At 39.6% G+C, this 19,429-nt stretch overlaps 1 protein-coding gene across 1 annotated transcript in view; it reads left to right on the top strand.

Moving 5' to 3' along the window:
• The window catches only part of LOC103478276 (uncharacterized), a 110,129-nt gene that overhangs the window by 60,490 nt on the left and 30,210 nt on the right, over positions 1–19,429 (top strand). The window contains exon 4 of the mRNA XM_081597354.1: positions 6,453–6,511. Coding sequence (XP_081453480.1) covers positions 6,453–6,511 — 59 coding nt within the window. The remainder of the gene's footprint in view (positions 1–6,452; positions 6,512–19,429) is intronic.

Below are 19,429 nucleotides of genomic sequence, written 5' to 3'. Positions count from 1 at the left end.
GTTTTATTTTCGTAATCTCTGTCCATAACATAATCTCCGGAATATCCAGATGATGATTATTTGTGTTTCACTGTAGTCTCTGCTGTACTAAAATTGCTGTTAAAAAAACAACATTTTCATTTGCAGAAACTTTGTTCACATGATTTTTGCATAAGTTCTGTAATTGCAGGCAGACAAAAAAGTTAGCATTAAAGTGTAGTTTTGCTTTGGTGAATTTAGCAACCAGGTTAGAGCTTTTATAGAGGTGAGTGCAGTGGCTCTCCTGACCACAGGGTGTCACTGCTGAGCTGACCAACGGCTGAAGAATCAACAAAACGGCCACTTTTTTTCATGTAAGAGCAAACGCACCAACTCCAACTTATCTGCACAATGACTAAGTCAAATTAAAAATGTACAGCTGCTTGATGACTGTGTTACTCAAGCCAAAGTACAGAATCGCTAAAAACTGCAGCCAGATGTTAGTCTCCTGTCATAGGAAACCACTCTCAGCAGTGGTTTCTAAAATGTTCAGCTTACTGACTCGCAAAATAAAAATCAAAGATTTTAGCATTTTTTACAGAGTACGTTGAAAAGTGGGGCAACGGCATCATAGTCAGCATCAACAGCAAACATATTGATGCATTCCCATTGCTGTTTATGATTTTTAGGCAATTTTCTCATGAGGATCTCAGGCCCTCACACCGGTTGAGGGTAACGGCTGAGTTAGAGCACATAAACTTTGACCTGAGTCATAATGACCACAGCAGTGCCTCTCTAGTAGGATTCTTTCACCAGTTTGCCTTAACAAATGCCAGACTTAACCTTTCTTTGGCTGTGCGGCGTAAGTGATTTTACTTCATGATCAGGGTAATCACTGTAAAATAGGGAAAAAGAACTGCCATAAACTGGAAGACATTGTCGAAGACTTCTTACCTTTGCTCCATACGACTAATCCTTTCCTCATAAATGTTCATTATTATGGCTGTATGAAAAGGATGACTGAGGGAATGGTGAAACAAAATTATCTTTTCTTTTTAAAGGAATGATCCTCTGGCGTGAAAGGAAGTGTTATGATTTTAATGAGCTCTTATAATAGCTTTTAAACCTTGGATCATTTTTTACCAGGCGCAGACCTTCTTAAGCAATAGAGACTATTTGAGCAAACCACTTTTGCTTTTCAGCATCCTTTAGTTGAAAGCCAACTAAAGCTCTGAATAACAAGTAAATATAATGGGCGGCTGAAAACTTTGATCTACTGCAGGAAAATCAACTATAGTCCAAATAGCCACCCGTAGGACCCAATCAGTGAAAAAATCCAACCAATCTAGATTTTTTTCTGAATTAAAAAAATATGCCTCGTTTTCCTGGTGATTAAATTAATAAGAAAAAAAATTCAAGCAATTTTGATAGCCCTAGTTTACAGCATGTTTTGCTGCCAACATGTGAAATCCAAACCAAAAACTGAGTTTCAAAACACAAACTAGTTTTTTGTTGTTATTGTTAGAGAGATTTTAGTCATTTAGCGTTTACTTCTTTGAGAAAAAAAAATTGTTTTACTTGGAAACCTAATTACTCAAAACATTCTCATTCAGATGAAATATTTCACTGTTTTTCTGTTGTTACCCAAGTGATGTTTATGATCCTACACTTTGTGAGCCTTTTACCTCACAATCTCTGCCTAAGGTGTAGGAGGTTTGGTAGACTTAGCAGCGTAGTTCAATATTGTCTTCACTCAGTTGACGGTTGCGTCAAGCAGCCAGGTGAATAATTGTGTGTCTGCATACATAATGAGCCCATCTTCTTCCTACTTGAGCTGACGTCGGCAGAAAATCTGAATGTTTTTACTGCAGTCTTGAAATCTTTATGTTTCAGTTTCGTTGGATTCTCCTGCGTGATTCCTGTCAAATGTCAGAAGCCCATTTCACATGTGTGAATTATCAATGGACATGTGCTTCAGCAAACATTTTTTTAAGTCGACGTGTGAGTTAAGATATTCGCCTGCAGATGCTGTCACACAGGAAAGGGAGAAAGGTTATGGTAAAAAAAAAAATAGAAGAGTGTCAAAGATGATGAAAGGCCCTTTTTAAGGGAGTCATCAGAAATCCCCTGAAAGCTAAAAAAAAATATATATATATAATACATGGTGCGATTGTTTGAAAGTAAAGGTGAATGGTCCATGAGGGAGAGGATGATATTCACTTAACTGGTTGGGTGGTGGCTGAGCTTCATTTTCTTTATCTAGGTTTTTCTTTTACATTCTTTTTTTTCTTTACTGTCCATTTCCCGGCTAAACTTTTCAATTGAGATTGCACCAAATACTTCAGCTTGCTTGTGTTGGAAACTCACTTAAAAGTTCTACTTTAAAAAAAAAAAAAGTTGGTCAGTATATCTTTTCCAGTATTTTTTCTCTAAATCTCAAACTCTAGTCCTCCAAGCTCAAGGCGTTTTTGCACTTACACTTTACCATAGGGAAAAACTCTAAGCAAACATCATCCATTAACCTGTCGGACTGAATTTTCACGCTGGAAACTTCAATCTGTTTATTGGCTGGGAGTAGCAAATGTAAATACAGGAAACAAATGTTATGTTCTGAAGTGGGAGAAAGCAGCAAATTCAATCAAATCAAAAATGTGGGCAATGGCGTCAGGCAGAATCACCTGAGAAGAATCCTGAACATTTGAGAAGATGTATTGACAGTTGTATTTATGCTTTACGCGTTTAGGAAAATGTTACACAGTCTTTGTTTTTTAGTATGCGTAGTCTACTGCATCCCACATACCTGGCTATGGGAAGACATTTGGCTCAAACTTTCATCAAACACCTGGTGTCTGTGTTGGATGGAGGACAGATCTTATCGCTCTGGAGCTCATTCAGAACCTAGATCTCACCCAGACCCTTTGGTCTGGGTAGGACTGCTTTGGTCCGAAACCATAGCACTTTTCATGTTTTTCCATCTACACAAACGAACCACACTGAGGTGGGAAACAAAACAAAGTTTGTTTTAATCGGACTAAACAACTCAGGAGTAAAAACATCCTTAACCTTCCTGCGGCTTTAAGAGATGTCATTTAAACCCCATCAGTTTTTTACCTGGTCCACTGGGATCACACTGACCACGTGCACGCTTTTGCAAGGGAGTTATTTTGTTTGAATGGCTTCGGAAATTGACACTTTGATGGGACAAACCCCCTCTTCCTCGCTGTCCGACCGTGACATTTGCCGCGCTCCGCCTGAGCGTCACGCTTAAGACTTAAGGGTCTCAAGATTTGGGCTTTTACTCAGCCAGTCCTTATTTGTTTTGGGCCATTTTTATTTTGCAGTGTCCAATGTCAACGTATTTATTCATTTATTTTTTTAGAGATCTTTACATTTCAATTAATCACCCTTTTGTACATTTTACAATTCATTGTGGATTCTACAATGGTTGGGTGGCCAGGTCCAAGTCATGACATCTTCCCCCAGCTAGTATGAGATTATTGATCTCATACTCATATTTGAATAATGTATTTAGTTGTTGACAGCTTTGTCCTGGTGTATACTGGTGTTCAAATAAGTCAATTTAGAATCATCTGTTTAAAGAACATGGTTGCAGAAGTGCAGGGCTTTGTTTACGTTCTCTCTGGCAAGTTGAACTTCAGCTTCAGTTTTTTTTTTAAAGACAGTCATCTCTTTCTTACATATCTCTCATAAAACATACTTATACAGTCTTTTTTGTGATTATAGAGGCATGAATTATCATTGTCAAATATAGCAAGTCCCTGCTATATTTGATGCCATTTTGAGGTTTTCGGAGAGCTGCATCCTGCTTCCAGGTCGGACTTGCTCGGCCAGGTATTAAACTCTTTTGGGACCTCCGTAAATCCCTCACCAGATCAGCTGCCTCGCTGTGTTTTCTATTATTTAATGGAGGAGTTAGACAGCGCTCTCAATCCCATCAAGGTTTTTCACTCTCACTCCAGCGGCCTGGAGCTCACCACGGGACAAGCCTCCTTCAAAATGCTGACTAATAACGCTTTCTTTATGTGCCGCTGGTTTGATACGGCCGTGTTGAACTTTGGCAGGTATAACTGAATTGATCCTTCAACAGACATTTATTTATTTATTATTATTATTATTCACAGAAAAATGGAAGATTTCTTCACTTTTTGTCTAAGTTGTTAATTTCTATCACTTAAACTTCTAAATATTGTCAGTATTAATTGTCCACATCTGGATGAAGTTTTGGGTGTTTTTTTTCAACATATAAGAAGTTAATTAGATGGACTTCCTGTATTAAATGTTGGCTGAACTCTGTCGTTACTGTATCTATTTATATCAGAACTGCTGACACTCTCCGCTTTTCATTAGGATGGATTTTCCTTATCAAGGCACTCGATTGGTGCTGATAATGAAGCTCCGTTCTGTACGTCGGAGGAATCCGTACTCTCTCTTTTTTTCTGTTTTTTGTCACCGTACGCCTGCAGTCAAACGGCAGATCAGCACATAATGATTGGAAGTGTTAAATCTGTGGCTCCTCAAAGAAACCTAATAAGTTGCTGAGGGACCAAATCGGATTCGGAGGATGACTCTAATGAAGTGGCTGCTAATCAAATGCTGTCGGTGCCCTGAAGAAGAAAAGGAAACACCGCCAGGCAAAACGTGGCGCGGAATACTGTAATGAATAAACGCGCAGTAGAGCTAAGCGTACACCAGGTCACACAGTTTCCTGTTTCAGTTCAGATGATGACTACAGAGTTGGAGGGGAGGATGGGATCCAGACAAAATAATTATTGATTTACAGCCTGAGTGCAGATTTTATTTTTTATCCAAGATAAAAAAGGAGTAAACGCAGTGATTCAGTGTTCAGATTAGTGTCCCATATTCCATTTAGATCTTTCGTGGCCAATATCCTCTGTCCCGTTTCTAAAGAGTTTGACTTGTCAACTCTGATTGATTCCTCTTTCTGTCTAAAGGACAGCAGATATTGGCAGTGTAAAAAAAAAATAAAGTAATGAAGTTATTGCTATGGGATTTTAGAAATCCCATAGTAACACACTATTTCTGGCATATGCAAAGTAGACAATCAAGGAGCGTCATTCATTTTCCTTTGTGTTTACTGGCTGTACTCCCAAAATAGGCAGACTGAGGATGCTAGCTGCTGTGTGTATTGGTGCATATTAAGGTATATTTGATGTCTGAGACATTAAATAAGGCAGTTATAAGCTGAGTTTTTAAGTTTTTAGTGATTTTTAATTATTCACTTATGGCTGTGGTCTCTAAGTCTTGCAAATACCAGTGGTCCACTCACATGTACAACTGTTTAGGTTGACAAAGTTATATATATATATATATATATATATATATATATATATATATATATATATATATATATATATATATATATATATAGTACGTCTAGTGCGACGTACTATATATATATATATATATATAACTTTGTCAACCTAAACAGTTTTTAGGTTGACAGTTTTTAGGTTTTTTTTTGTTTTGTTTTTTTTTTTTTTTTTATTCAACTTGGACAAATACTTTCAGCATTGCCTCTTAAAAAGAGGTAGATACTATGCATACAAGTTTCTATCCAGAGCTAATTAGCGACCCCTGTCCCTGTGTGGGCTTCCGTCATGAAGATCAATATATTTACACAATCACTATCTGTTAGTGCTGGCTCTGAAATATGTTTTTCTTTTTTCTTTCTCCTAGTTTCCGATCAGCCAATTACTCTGAGCAATCTCTGACAAACAAGACATTTTAAGAAACCGTTACACCGCCTTCTTGCCAGTGAGAGAATACGTCCAAACCAGGGCTGACCTCGTCTGCGTCTAGTGCGACGTACTGTTATGTTGCATGATTGAAGGATCCTCACATAACAATACTGAATATTTATAATAAAATCATGCAAAGCGTTGGACTAATTTCCCAATAAATATCTTCCTCTGACAACCAGATAAACTGTCTTTTATCAAATTAGCTCATTAAAACAAATTGCAGGTGATTCATTAAAACAAAATGATTAAAATCAATCTTAATCTCGCTTCCTGTGCTGGACATGAATAGCAGTCTGATAATTTAAACAGATTCATAAATCAAACGTTTCCCTTAACCATACAGGAATGAGATGGAGCGCTATTCAGCCTGAAACCGAGGATCGGGTTCAGAAATAGTTTCCCTATAAGCGGCTCCGCCTCAGCCCAAAGGCTTCGGCCGAGTGAGAAATGCTGGGCGATACACTTCAGGTCAAAATGTGCTGAATAAACTTCATGAAATTAGATTACGTTGCTTATTATTGATTTATTAAAGAGCAAAGGTCACTCCTCTTATCTATAACGAGCATATTTAGAAAATTTAGTCACCCTAATGTGGCTGGGTTCCTGCAGGAATACGAAATTATTTTGGCTTTGGAGATGGCTTCCTTGTATTTGATAAGAAAACATGTGATGTCTTTGTAATGTGGTGTTTCCTCTGTGTTCCCCCCCCAGCCTCTGTCAGCAGCATGGGACAGCATCTAGTAAAGAGGGAGACGCCCGCAGACAGCAAGGTAAGAAGATAAGACCCTCTAAGATAGTAAGACCCTCTGCATTCACTTTCTATAGAGGCATTTGCATTAGAAAAGTGCACAAGCTTTTGTCTATGTTCAGCTAATGTCGAAGAAAAACATAATTTTACAATTGAGGTGCGAAATTATTGAATACAAAATGACATTAATTTCACATGTGAATAAGCTTAAGTGAGTTATACTCGTAATTCAGCCACGGCGCTGGCACTCATCGCCTATCAGCCGTCAGAGGAGACGTCGGAGTCTTGTTAGCCGCTGCATTTGCGACGTTTTGGGGAAATTGCAGTCTGAGATTTTACGGAAGAGCTACGGATTCGACATGCAACTTTTTATGAACTGTGATTCTGCAAGAGTTCTGGTGTATCCAGCTGTACATCGTCTGGAAAAAAAACAAAAAAAACCCATCATCCTCCAAGTACTTCGTGTCTTCTTTATAGTCTTTGCCTGTAGTAATAACTGGTTGTTGATCACATGACCCGTGTGATGAGAAAAAAGTGTTTCCTTTGAAGTTTTGTGAAATACATATATTTTGTTGCGGCCCAAAAAAACCCACAAAATATTTTTTTATCAGTAAACAAAAAAGGTTTTTTGAAATTGCTGTGTCTCCAGTTAGCAAATTTATTTTCATACATTGAGTTTGATTAATGGAAACGCAGCTACCTATGAGAAGGAATAGTGAACTGCTTCCTGCATCCTCCTGTTGTTGTGCGAGCTTGATCGCGATGATGGTAATGTGTGAGCGAGAACATGCGTGCGTGTGTGTGCGTGTGTGTGCGTGCGCGCGCGTGTGTGTGTGTGTGTGTGTGTGTGTGTGTGTGTGTGTGCGTGCGTGTGTGTGTGTGTGTGAAAGCTTATTTGAAGCCTTATCAGTGTGAGCGCTGGCTTTTATCTGCAGGACTTTGAACCAAGTTGCAGCCTTGCTGTCAGTCTCCTTCGCTCCCTGCTTATTTATTACTGTTACTGGGCTTTCAGTGGGACAGTTCACCCTTTTCAGACTATGTGACAGGAATCCACATAGGAAAAGGCAGCAGCGTTTCACGTGGGTTGTGTTTGTGCGCAGAGCCCGATGCACAGAGTGTTTGCCGTGCTTTAATGGGCGCTTGAGTCCTTCCTGAGCCTTATGTTTCCTCAGTACAAACTCTCACCCGCAGGGATCTAAACATAAATCCTCGGTTTTGTGGTAATCGCACAGGCAGCATTTTTCCCTCCTCTCACAACTGTCTTAATAGGCAGTAATCTATGAATAGTACGCTGACTTATTCTTCATTTCTAGGGTTATTAATGTGGGGAGGGCACAAGAGGGGTGATGTGGAAACTGCATCACAAATTTGAACGACTTTAGGTTTAAAAAGTCCGTACAGCGTGGTACTGGAGTAAACACTAACCAGGTTTTAGCTGAACATCTTGAAATTTCACCCCCCCCTCCGCCCCCTTCGAGGTATCCCACAGTTTGCCACATTTCAATTGATTTGTAAGGGGAATTTTATACGACCAATAACCACTTTGTAGGAGTTGTTCACTGTGAAATGTCAGGAGCTTTTCCATAAGTCTCAAAAGAAGTTTGCGTTTGCGACATGGAACTCGGAGGGTGTGAATATTTCTCTTCCTGCAGGGGGCTCTTAAGGTGAGAAACCGACTCGCTGACACGCTCTGACGAATCGGCCTTTTTCGAGTTCTGCCACATCGACTGAGCTGCTGCAAACTTTTCTGGGAAAACATTGGCCTTAATGAAGTTTAAGCAGTCAACGCACTCTTAATTGAAGCCGGTCATCATGGCGACGCCTGAAGTGCAGTGTTTCTCCATGCTGAGCCGTGATGTGCCCCCGGTAATAAACCAGGGAAATTCTCTCTCCAGCACCAGCCCGCTGCAGAACGTCTTTTAATTGGACAGAGTGAATAAACAATGCTCTGACCAGGACTGACACCGGGCTCTCTACAGCTGGGACAAAGCTCTGCTACTCTTTAATCTGTTAACATGTATTTATCTCAGCTAACGTGGTATTTTTGAGAAATGATAAACTGGACTAAAGTCTAACATGGCAATGAGCTTCATAGCCGGTCAGCAAGTTGAAAAAAATCATTGAAACCAAAGGAAATGACTGGGGGGTGGGTTTCAGACCTGACAGTCCGGTTTGATTGGGGGCAAAAATGGCGGCATTTGTTCAATATGACACTGCACTGTGTCAAAAGAACCAAACCATAAATAAAATAAAACCTGTTCCCCTGGTCGCCTGTGGCGGCACTGCACCAAGAACCACCAAAGGAAACGACATGAAAACCCATGAAGAAGACTCTGAGCACAACTTCTTTCTTCACGAAACGTAAACAAAGTGGCGTCAGACTCATCACACGTCACCCCATCGTGACAACAGAGATTTGTAGATTTAACATGAACAAAAACAAATTGTAAGAAATCCCATTAACAGAAGTATCCCCAGACTTTAAAGCTCAAAAATTAAGATCAGGTGCGTCCTCTCTCCACTGATGCCTCTGCAGTTTAATTGGACTCCATCTGAGTCCAATTAAATTTGGTTAATTGGGCAGATTTTAGAAAGGGAAATATTTGTCTACATGAGCTCCCATAATTGACAGAGCATATAAGAGTATGAACGAAGAATGAAGTGAAAGGAATTGTCTCTTGACTTTCCAACAGGTCTGTCTTAAAGCATTAATCTGTGGAAGCGTACAAAAGCAGTTCTGCTGCTTTGAAGGTCTGCGCTGGCAGGCTGAATAAACTGAGCTATTAGAGAAGGAGACGACCAAAATTTTTATCTCTCATTTGTTTTTAAAATATCAAACATTTAAAGAAAAGGTTGTGAAGTGGGGGAAATAATTTAATCCATTTCGGAATACAGCTATAAGATAAAATGTGGAAAAGATAAAACACTAAGAATTATTTCTGGATGTATGCTGCATTATTAACAACAGGTCTGATTAAGAAATGAAGGAGTTTAGCGTCACATCCTGTCATGTGTTTGAAGCACATGAGTCACTTTTAAAATCCCTCCACATATGAAATTTGGTGTCTGCTGCATTAATTTTTGCCATCTTGATTATTATCGTATGTATGAGGTTAGCCATCTTAGAAGGATATTTTAATGTGCTCAATCCCTCTCTGTGGTCACACAGCTGTTAGCCGAGTTCATCAGAAAGAAGATCATGCTGTCAGTTTCACTTTCAAGTCTCCAACATGTTGACATGACAGAAACACAATCCTTGTTGATTGCACTGCATTATCTCGAGATATGTCATTATGTAATGTTGTTACTGCGTCACTGCTGCAATGTTTTAGTAATTTTCTGCAGCAGCAGTCTACATGCGGTGTGTGTAAAAGCTGTTGTGCTCGTGGTGAAGTGTTCTTCAAAATGTCTGTAAAAGTTAGCAGCAGCCTGACTTTGACGGTGGTGCGGTGCGGTGAAGGTGGAGCATTATTTCCAAATGACGTTGTGACTTTCAAGTTCCATGGAAACAAGAACCACGCAAAAAGAAAAATGTTGTAAAAAGAAAAATTAGCTACATCTGTTTTTTTTAAGCTAGACAATAAATAATCAGCTATCAGATGTAGATAAAAACTGAGAAAGTTGATATTTCTGCATTTTTCTCTCGTTGTCTTTGTTGCTTTTCATATCGCGAAACGACATAAAGGCTTCTGATTCAAGTGTGGTGAGGTATTTTAACAGAACCGTAAGATTTTAAATATGTATTTTAAGTTGTTAAATGTAAACTTGATTCTTTTTTTTATTTCCCTGCACTCAGTACAGATTCGTTCATGTAACATCCATCCCAGACTCGGTCAAACAACGGCAGGTTCAGTCCAAAACCCTGATCCAGACTTAATTTTCACCTTTACTCGAACTGGAAACGAACGTTCCTTTACTTCTGCATTCAAAACACATACAAAAAAACAATGTTAGCCACAAAAAAAAATGTTGGCTGTAACGAGTGAAATCCAAATCTTCTTTCTTATGGAAAAAAATACTTCAACATAACAATCTCCAAACTTCTAAGACTTTGTGGGAACCCTGGAAGTAGCAAAGTTGTCGGCCCTTAGAGGTTGCACTCGACTAAAAATGTCAAGGCTGCAATTATGTAAAACAAATACTTCTTTTGTTTCCCCAATCACTTTGTTGAAGTTCTCTTTGTAACACCTTTTCAAAATTACATTAGATGTAATTACTTTCTATTGTTATGACTGAGACTCCAATCTACTTTAGTAGGTTGGAAGACCTTGCTTAACCATCTGAGCCAGCAAGGGCTGCAAGACAAGAAGAGAAAAAAATATAAACATATATATAGTTGGTAAAGCAGCTGCCGTCGCTCTTGTAATCGTGGAGTAAGCTGCATAACTGGCTAGGCAGTTTGGTTTACGGCTCGCTGTCCGTCTGGCACATTGATCATGTGGGGAAGAGGGGAGCCCAGACCAGCGGGGAGCCTGATGGCTCAGCTTATATGATTTGTTTCCTTCGCCTGCCAAACACACTCCAGAGGGAGAGGAGCAGATACGAGAGAAGTGGATTAATTTGTCAAGTGTGGAGCTGGTAGGAGAGCCGTTAGGTCAGCATGCTGCATTGTAGGAACATTCTTTTTATTTTTTGTTACATTGTTTTGCGTTTTTACTTGTGTATCTCCCGGTTGTTTCGTAGACCCCGTAAGTCGTCTTCACAAAGAGCCTGTTGTCATAGTGACACGCAAGCGGGAACAAAGCGTGACAGAGTAAAACAGGTCGTCTTTTAGATGTTGTTGTCAGAGTCATGATCTCGCTCTCTTTCCAGAAAAGGCGCTCTCCGTGCCGGACTCTTGCGCCGCGCCTCGGCTGTCAAACGCTTCCTTTCATCCGTCTGAAATGTTAACGGCGGTGATATCTGGCAGCTACGAATCACATTTTGTATAACAAGATCCCGACAATGGGCCTCGACTTGAATGCTTTCCTTTTCCCACCCCCCTCGAAGCATTTTATGTTTCTGTGAATTATTGATGAAATGGTAATGAAAAGGCTGAAGGTTGAATTTAAAACATTCTCTGTGGCATCCCAGAGCATCTGAACTCCCACGAAAACACATTTAATCCCAGCAAATAAAACCAGTGGCTTTTTTGTTTCTAAAATTCGTAAGATGTTAGAGGGATTATACTTTTTCTTCATTTTCTTTTACATGAAATTGCATGAAAGGCAACTTGAACCAACCGGACAGGCTGTGAAACGGAGAGGTTAGGATTTGCTGAATAATTTTGTACTTCAGTGAATTGTTCTATAATCATAAAATATATATTAAAATATTTTTTTTCCTATCTTCTTTTTTATTGTTTCTATTTTTTATTTCTACTATGTACCAGGATATTGAGTCTTTAATAAAGTTTGAATTAGATGGATAATTTAATAACGCATTCTAAATGATACTGTTTTGAACTACTTTCAGTTTCATCCATTAGAGCATCAATGAATGGTAGTATATTTGAAAATGTGACTTAGTGTGCGATTAGTATATGAAAATTGCACTGGTGAGCTGGAATAGCCTATTGAATATTTGATTTTTTTTAGCCTTTCATTTTTACTGCTCCCACTGTAGACGCTTAAAGCCCGTGTGAGAAATTTGGAAATTGTGTTATCGCCACTTTTATTGTATTTGTATTAAGTGCCACAGCGTAATTAAGATGAAAAATGAACGAAATTCTGCAAAAATGGGACCAAAAAGTTATCAAATGTATGCTCTGGAATCAAGTAGTACTAAATTGCGCTGGCAAAATTTTGTCCCATAATAGACTAGTGCATCTTTATCATTTAATATATATATTTCGTCAGTCATTTTTTTTAATACTAGAACAAGTTGTTAAGTGCAATTGGAGGACGTTATTCAAATGTTAGCATGCTAATGCCATCATACTATGGCGTTCATGTCAGTCAGTTCATGTACAAGCAGCCTAACCTTTATAACTGTATAACTACAGCGATGGCTCAGGATGATCCTCGCCAGTCACATGGGTTATATGTCACAAGGCTCCACCTTGTGAAATGCAACATTTTTTTTCTTACATTTTAAGCCACAATGTAATGTAAAAAAATGTAAAACAAAAAAAAAAAAAAAGAAAACATGTTACTTTCTCCTCTATGGTGGATAATCTGCGAGCTTCCAGCATATTTTTTCTAACACTTCAGTCAAAACCCACAAGTTCCTCCATAAATAGTTGTTTTTGTTTTCCGTTCTTGCATATTCGCTTAATTATTTTGCATTTAGCGTGATCGAGCTGAGTTCGCATAAAAAAAAAAGGGGGAACTCTTTTAACACAGCGTTATTGTTGAATCTGACACCCATCTGCAGCGACGAGGCGCATACCTGATCGTGCAGCGTTGTTTGTGCGACGACTGCATGGCGCCTCGTGCTGAGATGTTTTCTGCTCGGCTGCTGAGAGTTGAATTGATTTCTTGCTTATCTCAAAGATCAGGAGTCAACATCTTGACATGGTGTAAAAGGCCTGGACGTTGTTATTACTTAGTGGCGGTGTGCGCCGCTGGATCAAACACGGGGTCAGCTCAGGGTGCAGATGTACGGAGGGTGTGGAGTGCCAAGTTCCAACAAATGAGTAAGATTTGAAATGATGATTTAAATGTGTCAACAATTTATTTAAAAGTTAAAATAAATACAGGAATGATTTATTAAATATAAAATTCACCTCACCTCAATGAAATGCTTTGGCTTCATATGAAAAGCTAGATATAATTATTTCATGATTTAATAAATTATTTCTTGTCTCTGTGCTGAAGCACATCATGAATTAAATTAAGCTGTCAACTCAGAACTTCAAAAAGAGGCTCACTCCACCATGACGGACATCAGAGCAGCCAATGCATGCGTTAACTCCTGTAAAGTTTTTCAAATAACAGACAGTTGGTAGCCTAAAATGTATTTTATTTAGCTGATTTTACTATAAAAGTTTATGTAGGGTGATGAGTGATCAGCTGCACAAACAGACAAAAGATAGAAACCAGATACGCTCATCCTTCTCTTCTGACGTCCGTCAAGGCACCTCGCGTGACGTAGTTGGAAAGTGTCAATAGAAACCCTTTGACATGGTTCAAACAGCAAGTCAAAACAACTTCTGAGTTCTCTCTCACTCTGGGTCAATGTTTTCAGTTGCTGTAATTCATTTGCTAGTCTTTGGATGAGCAACTCCAGCCTCTATATCTCTAGCTTTGTCTTACCTCATCCTGTGTGCAGGAAGCAGCCACAGACTTCAGACAGGTTCAGTGTTAGCCCCGCCCGCTAGCTAACACCGGCTAATGTGCTCTCGTGAACTTATCGGAGACATTTCAGACCAAGCTACAGATACAGAGGCTAAGGTTGCTCACCCTGAGTTTGTGGCAAATAAATAGCAACAATTTAGTTATGCTATGGAAGCTATTTATGTTCTCTGTAGGGAAGTTATTAAACTCAGAGTGACAGCTAACTTGGAAGACGTTGTCTTGACTTGCTGTTTGAAGCAGCCAATCAGACGTCAGGGTCTCTGTAGGAGCTGTCCTGATCCCGCCTGAGTTTGACAGCTGAAGTTAAAATTTTAAATTAATTCATAATGTTTTTTCTGCACAGGAGCATTAAATAAACCATAAAATATTAAACTGTAAAATAACTGGATCTAGTTTTTAAAATAAAATCAATTGAGGCACACACAAATAATTCTACATTTATTACGTTTTTTCTATATTTCCACTTTTAATAAATTAATGACATTTAAATACTTGTTTAGGAAGTTATTTGTCACTCTTCGGTCTCCATACAAAAATCACAAAGTTCAAGCCTCTGCATGCAGCCGGACAAAATCCGTAAGAAGCAAGCTGCTTGTCATCCTCTCTGAATTGGTTCCCCGCTGATAATTATCTTAAAAGTAAATCTTCAGATGACATTTCTTCACCCAGCAGCTGCTTTGTCCTGATCCAGTTTTACCACTGAAACAGTTGAATGAAAGCCCCAGAAGGAGCGAGCTCAGAGCCCGTTCAGCGGGCCTCCAGCCTTCACGAGCCATCAGCCCGCAGCAATTAGAGCAGCGTGGACATAATGACTCGCTCAGCTGGTCACTTTCTGTGTCCACTGTGCCTTCAGGAGAGGCATCCACATCTGAGTCACAGCAAGACTTCTGCAACCGCGGCATCACTGATGAGAGAAATAGACCTTAAATGTTACTTTTAGTGTTGTTTTTTTTTTTCTTTTTAGAAAGTTTGTTACTAAATGTCACATCTCTAAGTGTTTCTGAATACCGTGTCTGAGCCTGCTGCAATAAGCGGTGATTCAACTGATTGCATTTTTAGTTCAAATGAGCTCAATTTCCATTCATATTTTTTGTTCAGAGACACGATAATCCATTTTATTCATGGTTTTAGTTGATTTTTTACATTTTATTTTCTTTATTGTTTTTGGTTGGCGTGTTGTATTTTAAATATTTAAAATGTAGGGGTGTGCCGATTGCAGTTTTTAGGCCGATCGCCGATTAACAATCTTTAGAAAACCTGACCTGCCGATTCTGATTTTGGCCAAAACCAATTTTTTGTTTTTGACTGAAATGTCGATAAATATAGCAAGAAAGTCACTGAGTTGTCAACAGTGGGGTGAAGATTGTTAGCTGTAGACATGCAGACATGACCTGATGGGCCGGTCTGCCAGTCAAACCTCTCTCATTTTTTAGAGATTTTTAGAGATTTGCTGAGGCAGATAAGACTGGGGGATAAGATCAGCTTCACATGTAATTATCGGTTGGTTACTGATTTCCCCAAAATTAAAGAGGTCGGTGCACCACTATTGAAATATCTTCCATTATAGTGTTAAGTTTATTGGTATTTGAGAGCTCATTATCATAATATTACTTGAGAACCATCTCAAAACAACTGTATTACGATTGCAGTAATTATCACAATAATTACTGGGACAATTTATCACCTAGCAAAATCTGTTATCGTGACCGGCCTTAATATCTGCAGATGAATGAAATACTTTCTTAGAAGTATTAACCCTGTTTATTTTCCAAGGTTCCGGTTCATCACCCTTTTACTTCGTAGTGAGAAAAGTGACCTCACCTGCAAAAGAAGCCTTGCTCTCCACATCCTACATCTTACAAAGAGAGCACAGGGTGAAGCTCTGAAACTCTCACTAAAAACACAAGGCAGCAATATGAACTTGGAACCCTTTGAAGGTGTGAGATCGGACAGGCCATAAAAGGGTGTTTCAATCACCCCGTTACCCTCCTTCATCTCTATCTCCAGAGTACTCAGGAACACTGAACCCCCTTCTTGTGCTCCGGCGTTGAATGGGGATCAGAGGGCTGAGTGGAGCCCAGGTGGCAGCCATCACGGCCGAGTGTCGCCGACAGCCATCAGGCGGCCGAGCAAGGCATTCCCCCTCTGCGAGTTTCCAGCGGGAGAAATGGAACATGGCACTCCAGCTGAAGTGCAGCGAATGTTCGCTCTTTGTTTGTGCTGCAATTTTTAGGAAATGTAATGTCAGACATGTCGCATTATATATTGATGCATTAAAGTTTTTTTGTTTGTCAGTTTGTCATAGACAAAAGCACCCCTTCTTGTTTCTTAAAGCTGGAGTTTGTAACTTTTATAGAAAAATATTTTTAGTATTTATTAAAACTGTCAGTATGACGGTATCGTATCAGGCAAAATATCTGAAAAAATGTTGTTCCTCTACCTTTGCTAACTACTGACCAAGCTGAAATGTTCAGCTTGGTCAGAAACAACCAATCAGAGCTAGGAGGAGGGTCTTAGTGGTGTCAATCAGCTTGTGCGCTTATTCCCGTCAGTTGAGCCTGTTGTGAATGCTAGAGCTAGTCAGCATATTCACCGATGACGATTCTCCTGAAACGCAAAAGTTGTTTCTCTGCCTTTAGCTCATTGAGCAATGCATACTCGTCATCGGTTGACAGCGCTAAGACCCTCCTCCTGGATCTGATTGGCTGTTTTTGGCAGGGAGCGGTGCGTTTCTGCAGATGGCAGCAGTAGCACTAGGAGATGGTGGAGGAATTCGATTTTTTTCACTGATTATCTGTATCGCACGATACTGTCACAACATGGTCACAGTTTTAACAATTGTTTTTTTTTTTAAGTTACATACTCCAGCTTTAAAGAGACTTCTAGTAAAGTCCGGTGAGCCACACTTATCAAGCTAAATGACAATGACTACATCTATTATTTAAACATCTAAAGCAGGGATGTCAAAGTCAAATACACAGAGGGCCAAAAAAACAAATTTGCTACAAGCCGAGGGCCGGACTGGTTTAATGTTTATTAAAACATATTGAAATGATTGCACATAGCCTATTGAACCAAGACCTAACACAGTGTATATTATTTAACGATTAAATGAATAAAGCAATATTTTTGTTATGGCTCTGTCCGTAACTTCAAGGGAAAACATTTTTCAAGAGGCAAACAGCAACAAATTTAATTGTTTTTAAAAACAAAATATGTTTCTTAATATCAAGATAGATGCATAAATCAAAGTGCATGCATTATAAACTGAAAATGCATTAGTGTGCTGCTCTATGATCCTACCGATCACTGCTTTCAAATAGTAAAGTAAAAAAATAAATCAAATCAGTTGTATTCTTTCTCATGGCTCTGCAATTTTACCTGAATCCATTCAACTGAAAAATAAATACAATAAAATAAAATAAAATACAAAAATATATGGCACACAGACAAAACAATACTTCATTCAAAGAAAAATCACGTCTTGTAGAAACAAATGTAAAAATTTAACTGAAACTTATAAACTGAAAATACGTTACTGCTCTGTGATGCTCACTTGTCTGAGGCTGAGCCTGATACTTGGAGGTGTCTCATCTTTTGTACAAGTTCATCAATGTTCGGGGTGAGGCTCTGAGCTGATGAATAATGAAGCCGTTTGGGCGCGCTGTAGTCACTTCGCGGGCTACCGTTGCATTATGGGAAATGTAGTGTTTGCGGGCAAAACACGAGCGGGCGGCTCTGGCTTGCGGGCCGGTTCTCATAGTAATTAAATATCATTCAGGGGGCCATAGATAATTGATTTGCGGGCCGGATGTGGCCCGCGGGCCTTGACTTTGACATATGTGATCTAAAGTGTTTGTTGAAAAATGTTTGCAGCCTCAAAACCTATGTGAAAAATTAACGTAAAAGGAAATGAATCATGTTTTTTACAAATAAGTGTGGCATGCATATGTATTCCCAGCTGCCATCACAATGTCATTGTGATTAATAGCTCTATCACCAAGGTCGCCCTGGAAACAGGATTTGGTAGAATATTGAGTACGACGCATTCAAATCCTGATCCCAGTAATATATTATCTGGCCAGTCAGACTTTGTGGTGCCTTCACTTGATGCTAATTTTTAATGACAAATCACACAGAGTGGTTGGAACATTGTATTGATGTCAAATTAAGAAAGGTGCAAGAAAAGTTTATGGTAATCATAATCGACAAGGTCACTAAACTATTCAGAAGTTGCATCACTTACTTTTGTTTTTGTTTTGTTTTTTTTACTTTTTGGCACTCTATAAATCTAGTCTTTATGGAAAAAATCCTATTTGTTAGTTTGGAATAATCCATATAAGAAACACATTTTACTCTGTGGAATCGCTGCCCTGGTTGGACCCAATACTGAACCTTTTGGTCTGCATGTAAAATGCTATCTATGGGTAGAAAACTAATGGAGCACATCACAACGAACCCTCGCCAACGTGGCCCGTGGTACTGGATAATCATGCTGGTGGGATTCTTTCTCTTTTTCTTTGCAGAGACAGGGAAGTTGGTTAGGGTTTGTGATGATGGATGGAGCTGCAAGAAAACTTATTAGAGGCTGCCGAAGGCTTGAGATTGAGACAGAGAGCCATCTTTGAGCAGAACGACCACCCTTAGGATACGAGCAAGAGCTGCAGCTAAGAAAGGCCACTTGATGTCGAGTCCATCACATAAAGTTCCCGTTTTGTTCAACGACGTGCTTGTAATGTAGATACAATTGAAGGGGCCAGCATAACTTTGCAAGTCACTGTCCCCTCGATCTTTTCGTTCTGTCTGGTGTCCTGTAAAAGCCAGCGCCGTTATTCTCTCTCAGCATGCTGCGGTAATGCTTGTATCACTGCGGTGGGTATGAAAGTTGCCCAGTTCTGAGGAAGTTCTAATAGCTGTTGGGAAGCAGGCCCCATGTGGTGTCGTGTTTCACATTAGCAAGTGACGAATCGCTCAGATAAAGGTCGCAGAGGGAGGAGAGGCGGCTAAACAGGAGAAATCTCAACAGTTATTAAATGTCATCTAATCAGACCGGCCACCCAGACAAATAATGCTCTACGATATCTGGCATCGATTCCTAATTCTGGCTTTGTCTTGTTTTAATAAGGTGGTCAGTGAAGGGGAAGCGTTAAGTTTTCTCTTTTTTTGTCGTTTTGTCCTCCATCACTGTGTTCTAATGAACAGGACCACACCAGCCTAATACTTTAAGTGCGACAGCGCCGTCTTTCACTCACGCTACGGTCTGACTTTGGTTTGCTTTCCTGCGTGCCGTAAGCAGCTTAAGTGCGGATCATGACCTATCGCTCTCTTTGGCAGCTAATGTTGTCATTAGCCGGAAGCGTCCAGCCATCCGTGGCTCGGCTCTTTCCGACGGATGGATGTCTGCTCTGCTAATTTCAAGAAGCGCAGGGCTGCCAAGACAGATAAGAAAGCTGCCCCCTTTTGTGCGTGGGCATGCATGAGCTAAATCCAACAAAGGATGAATACTGAACGCTTTCATGATGGGAAAAAGAAACACATAAAATGCATCAGAGAGTAGGAATGTGGTGGAAATGCTGTTTCACAGTGATGCCCATCTGGTATAACTCGATGCTCATTAAGAATTACGTGTAAAAATAATTACATTTGTTTGTCATTTTTACCTT

This window comes from Poecilia reticulata, chromosome 16, assembly GCF_904066995.2.
Source record: "Poecilia reticulata chromosome 16, P_reticulata-male-v2, whole genome shotgun sequence".
Lineage (NCBI taxonomy): Eukaryota > Metazoa > Chordata > Actinopteri > Cyprinodontiformes > Poeciliidae > Poecilia > Poecilia reticulata.
Note: the sequence above shows the minus strand (reverse complement) of the source record. Positions and strands in the feature narration are given on the sequence as shown.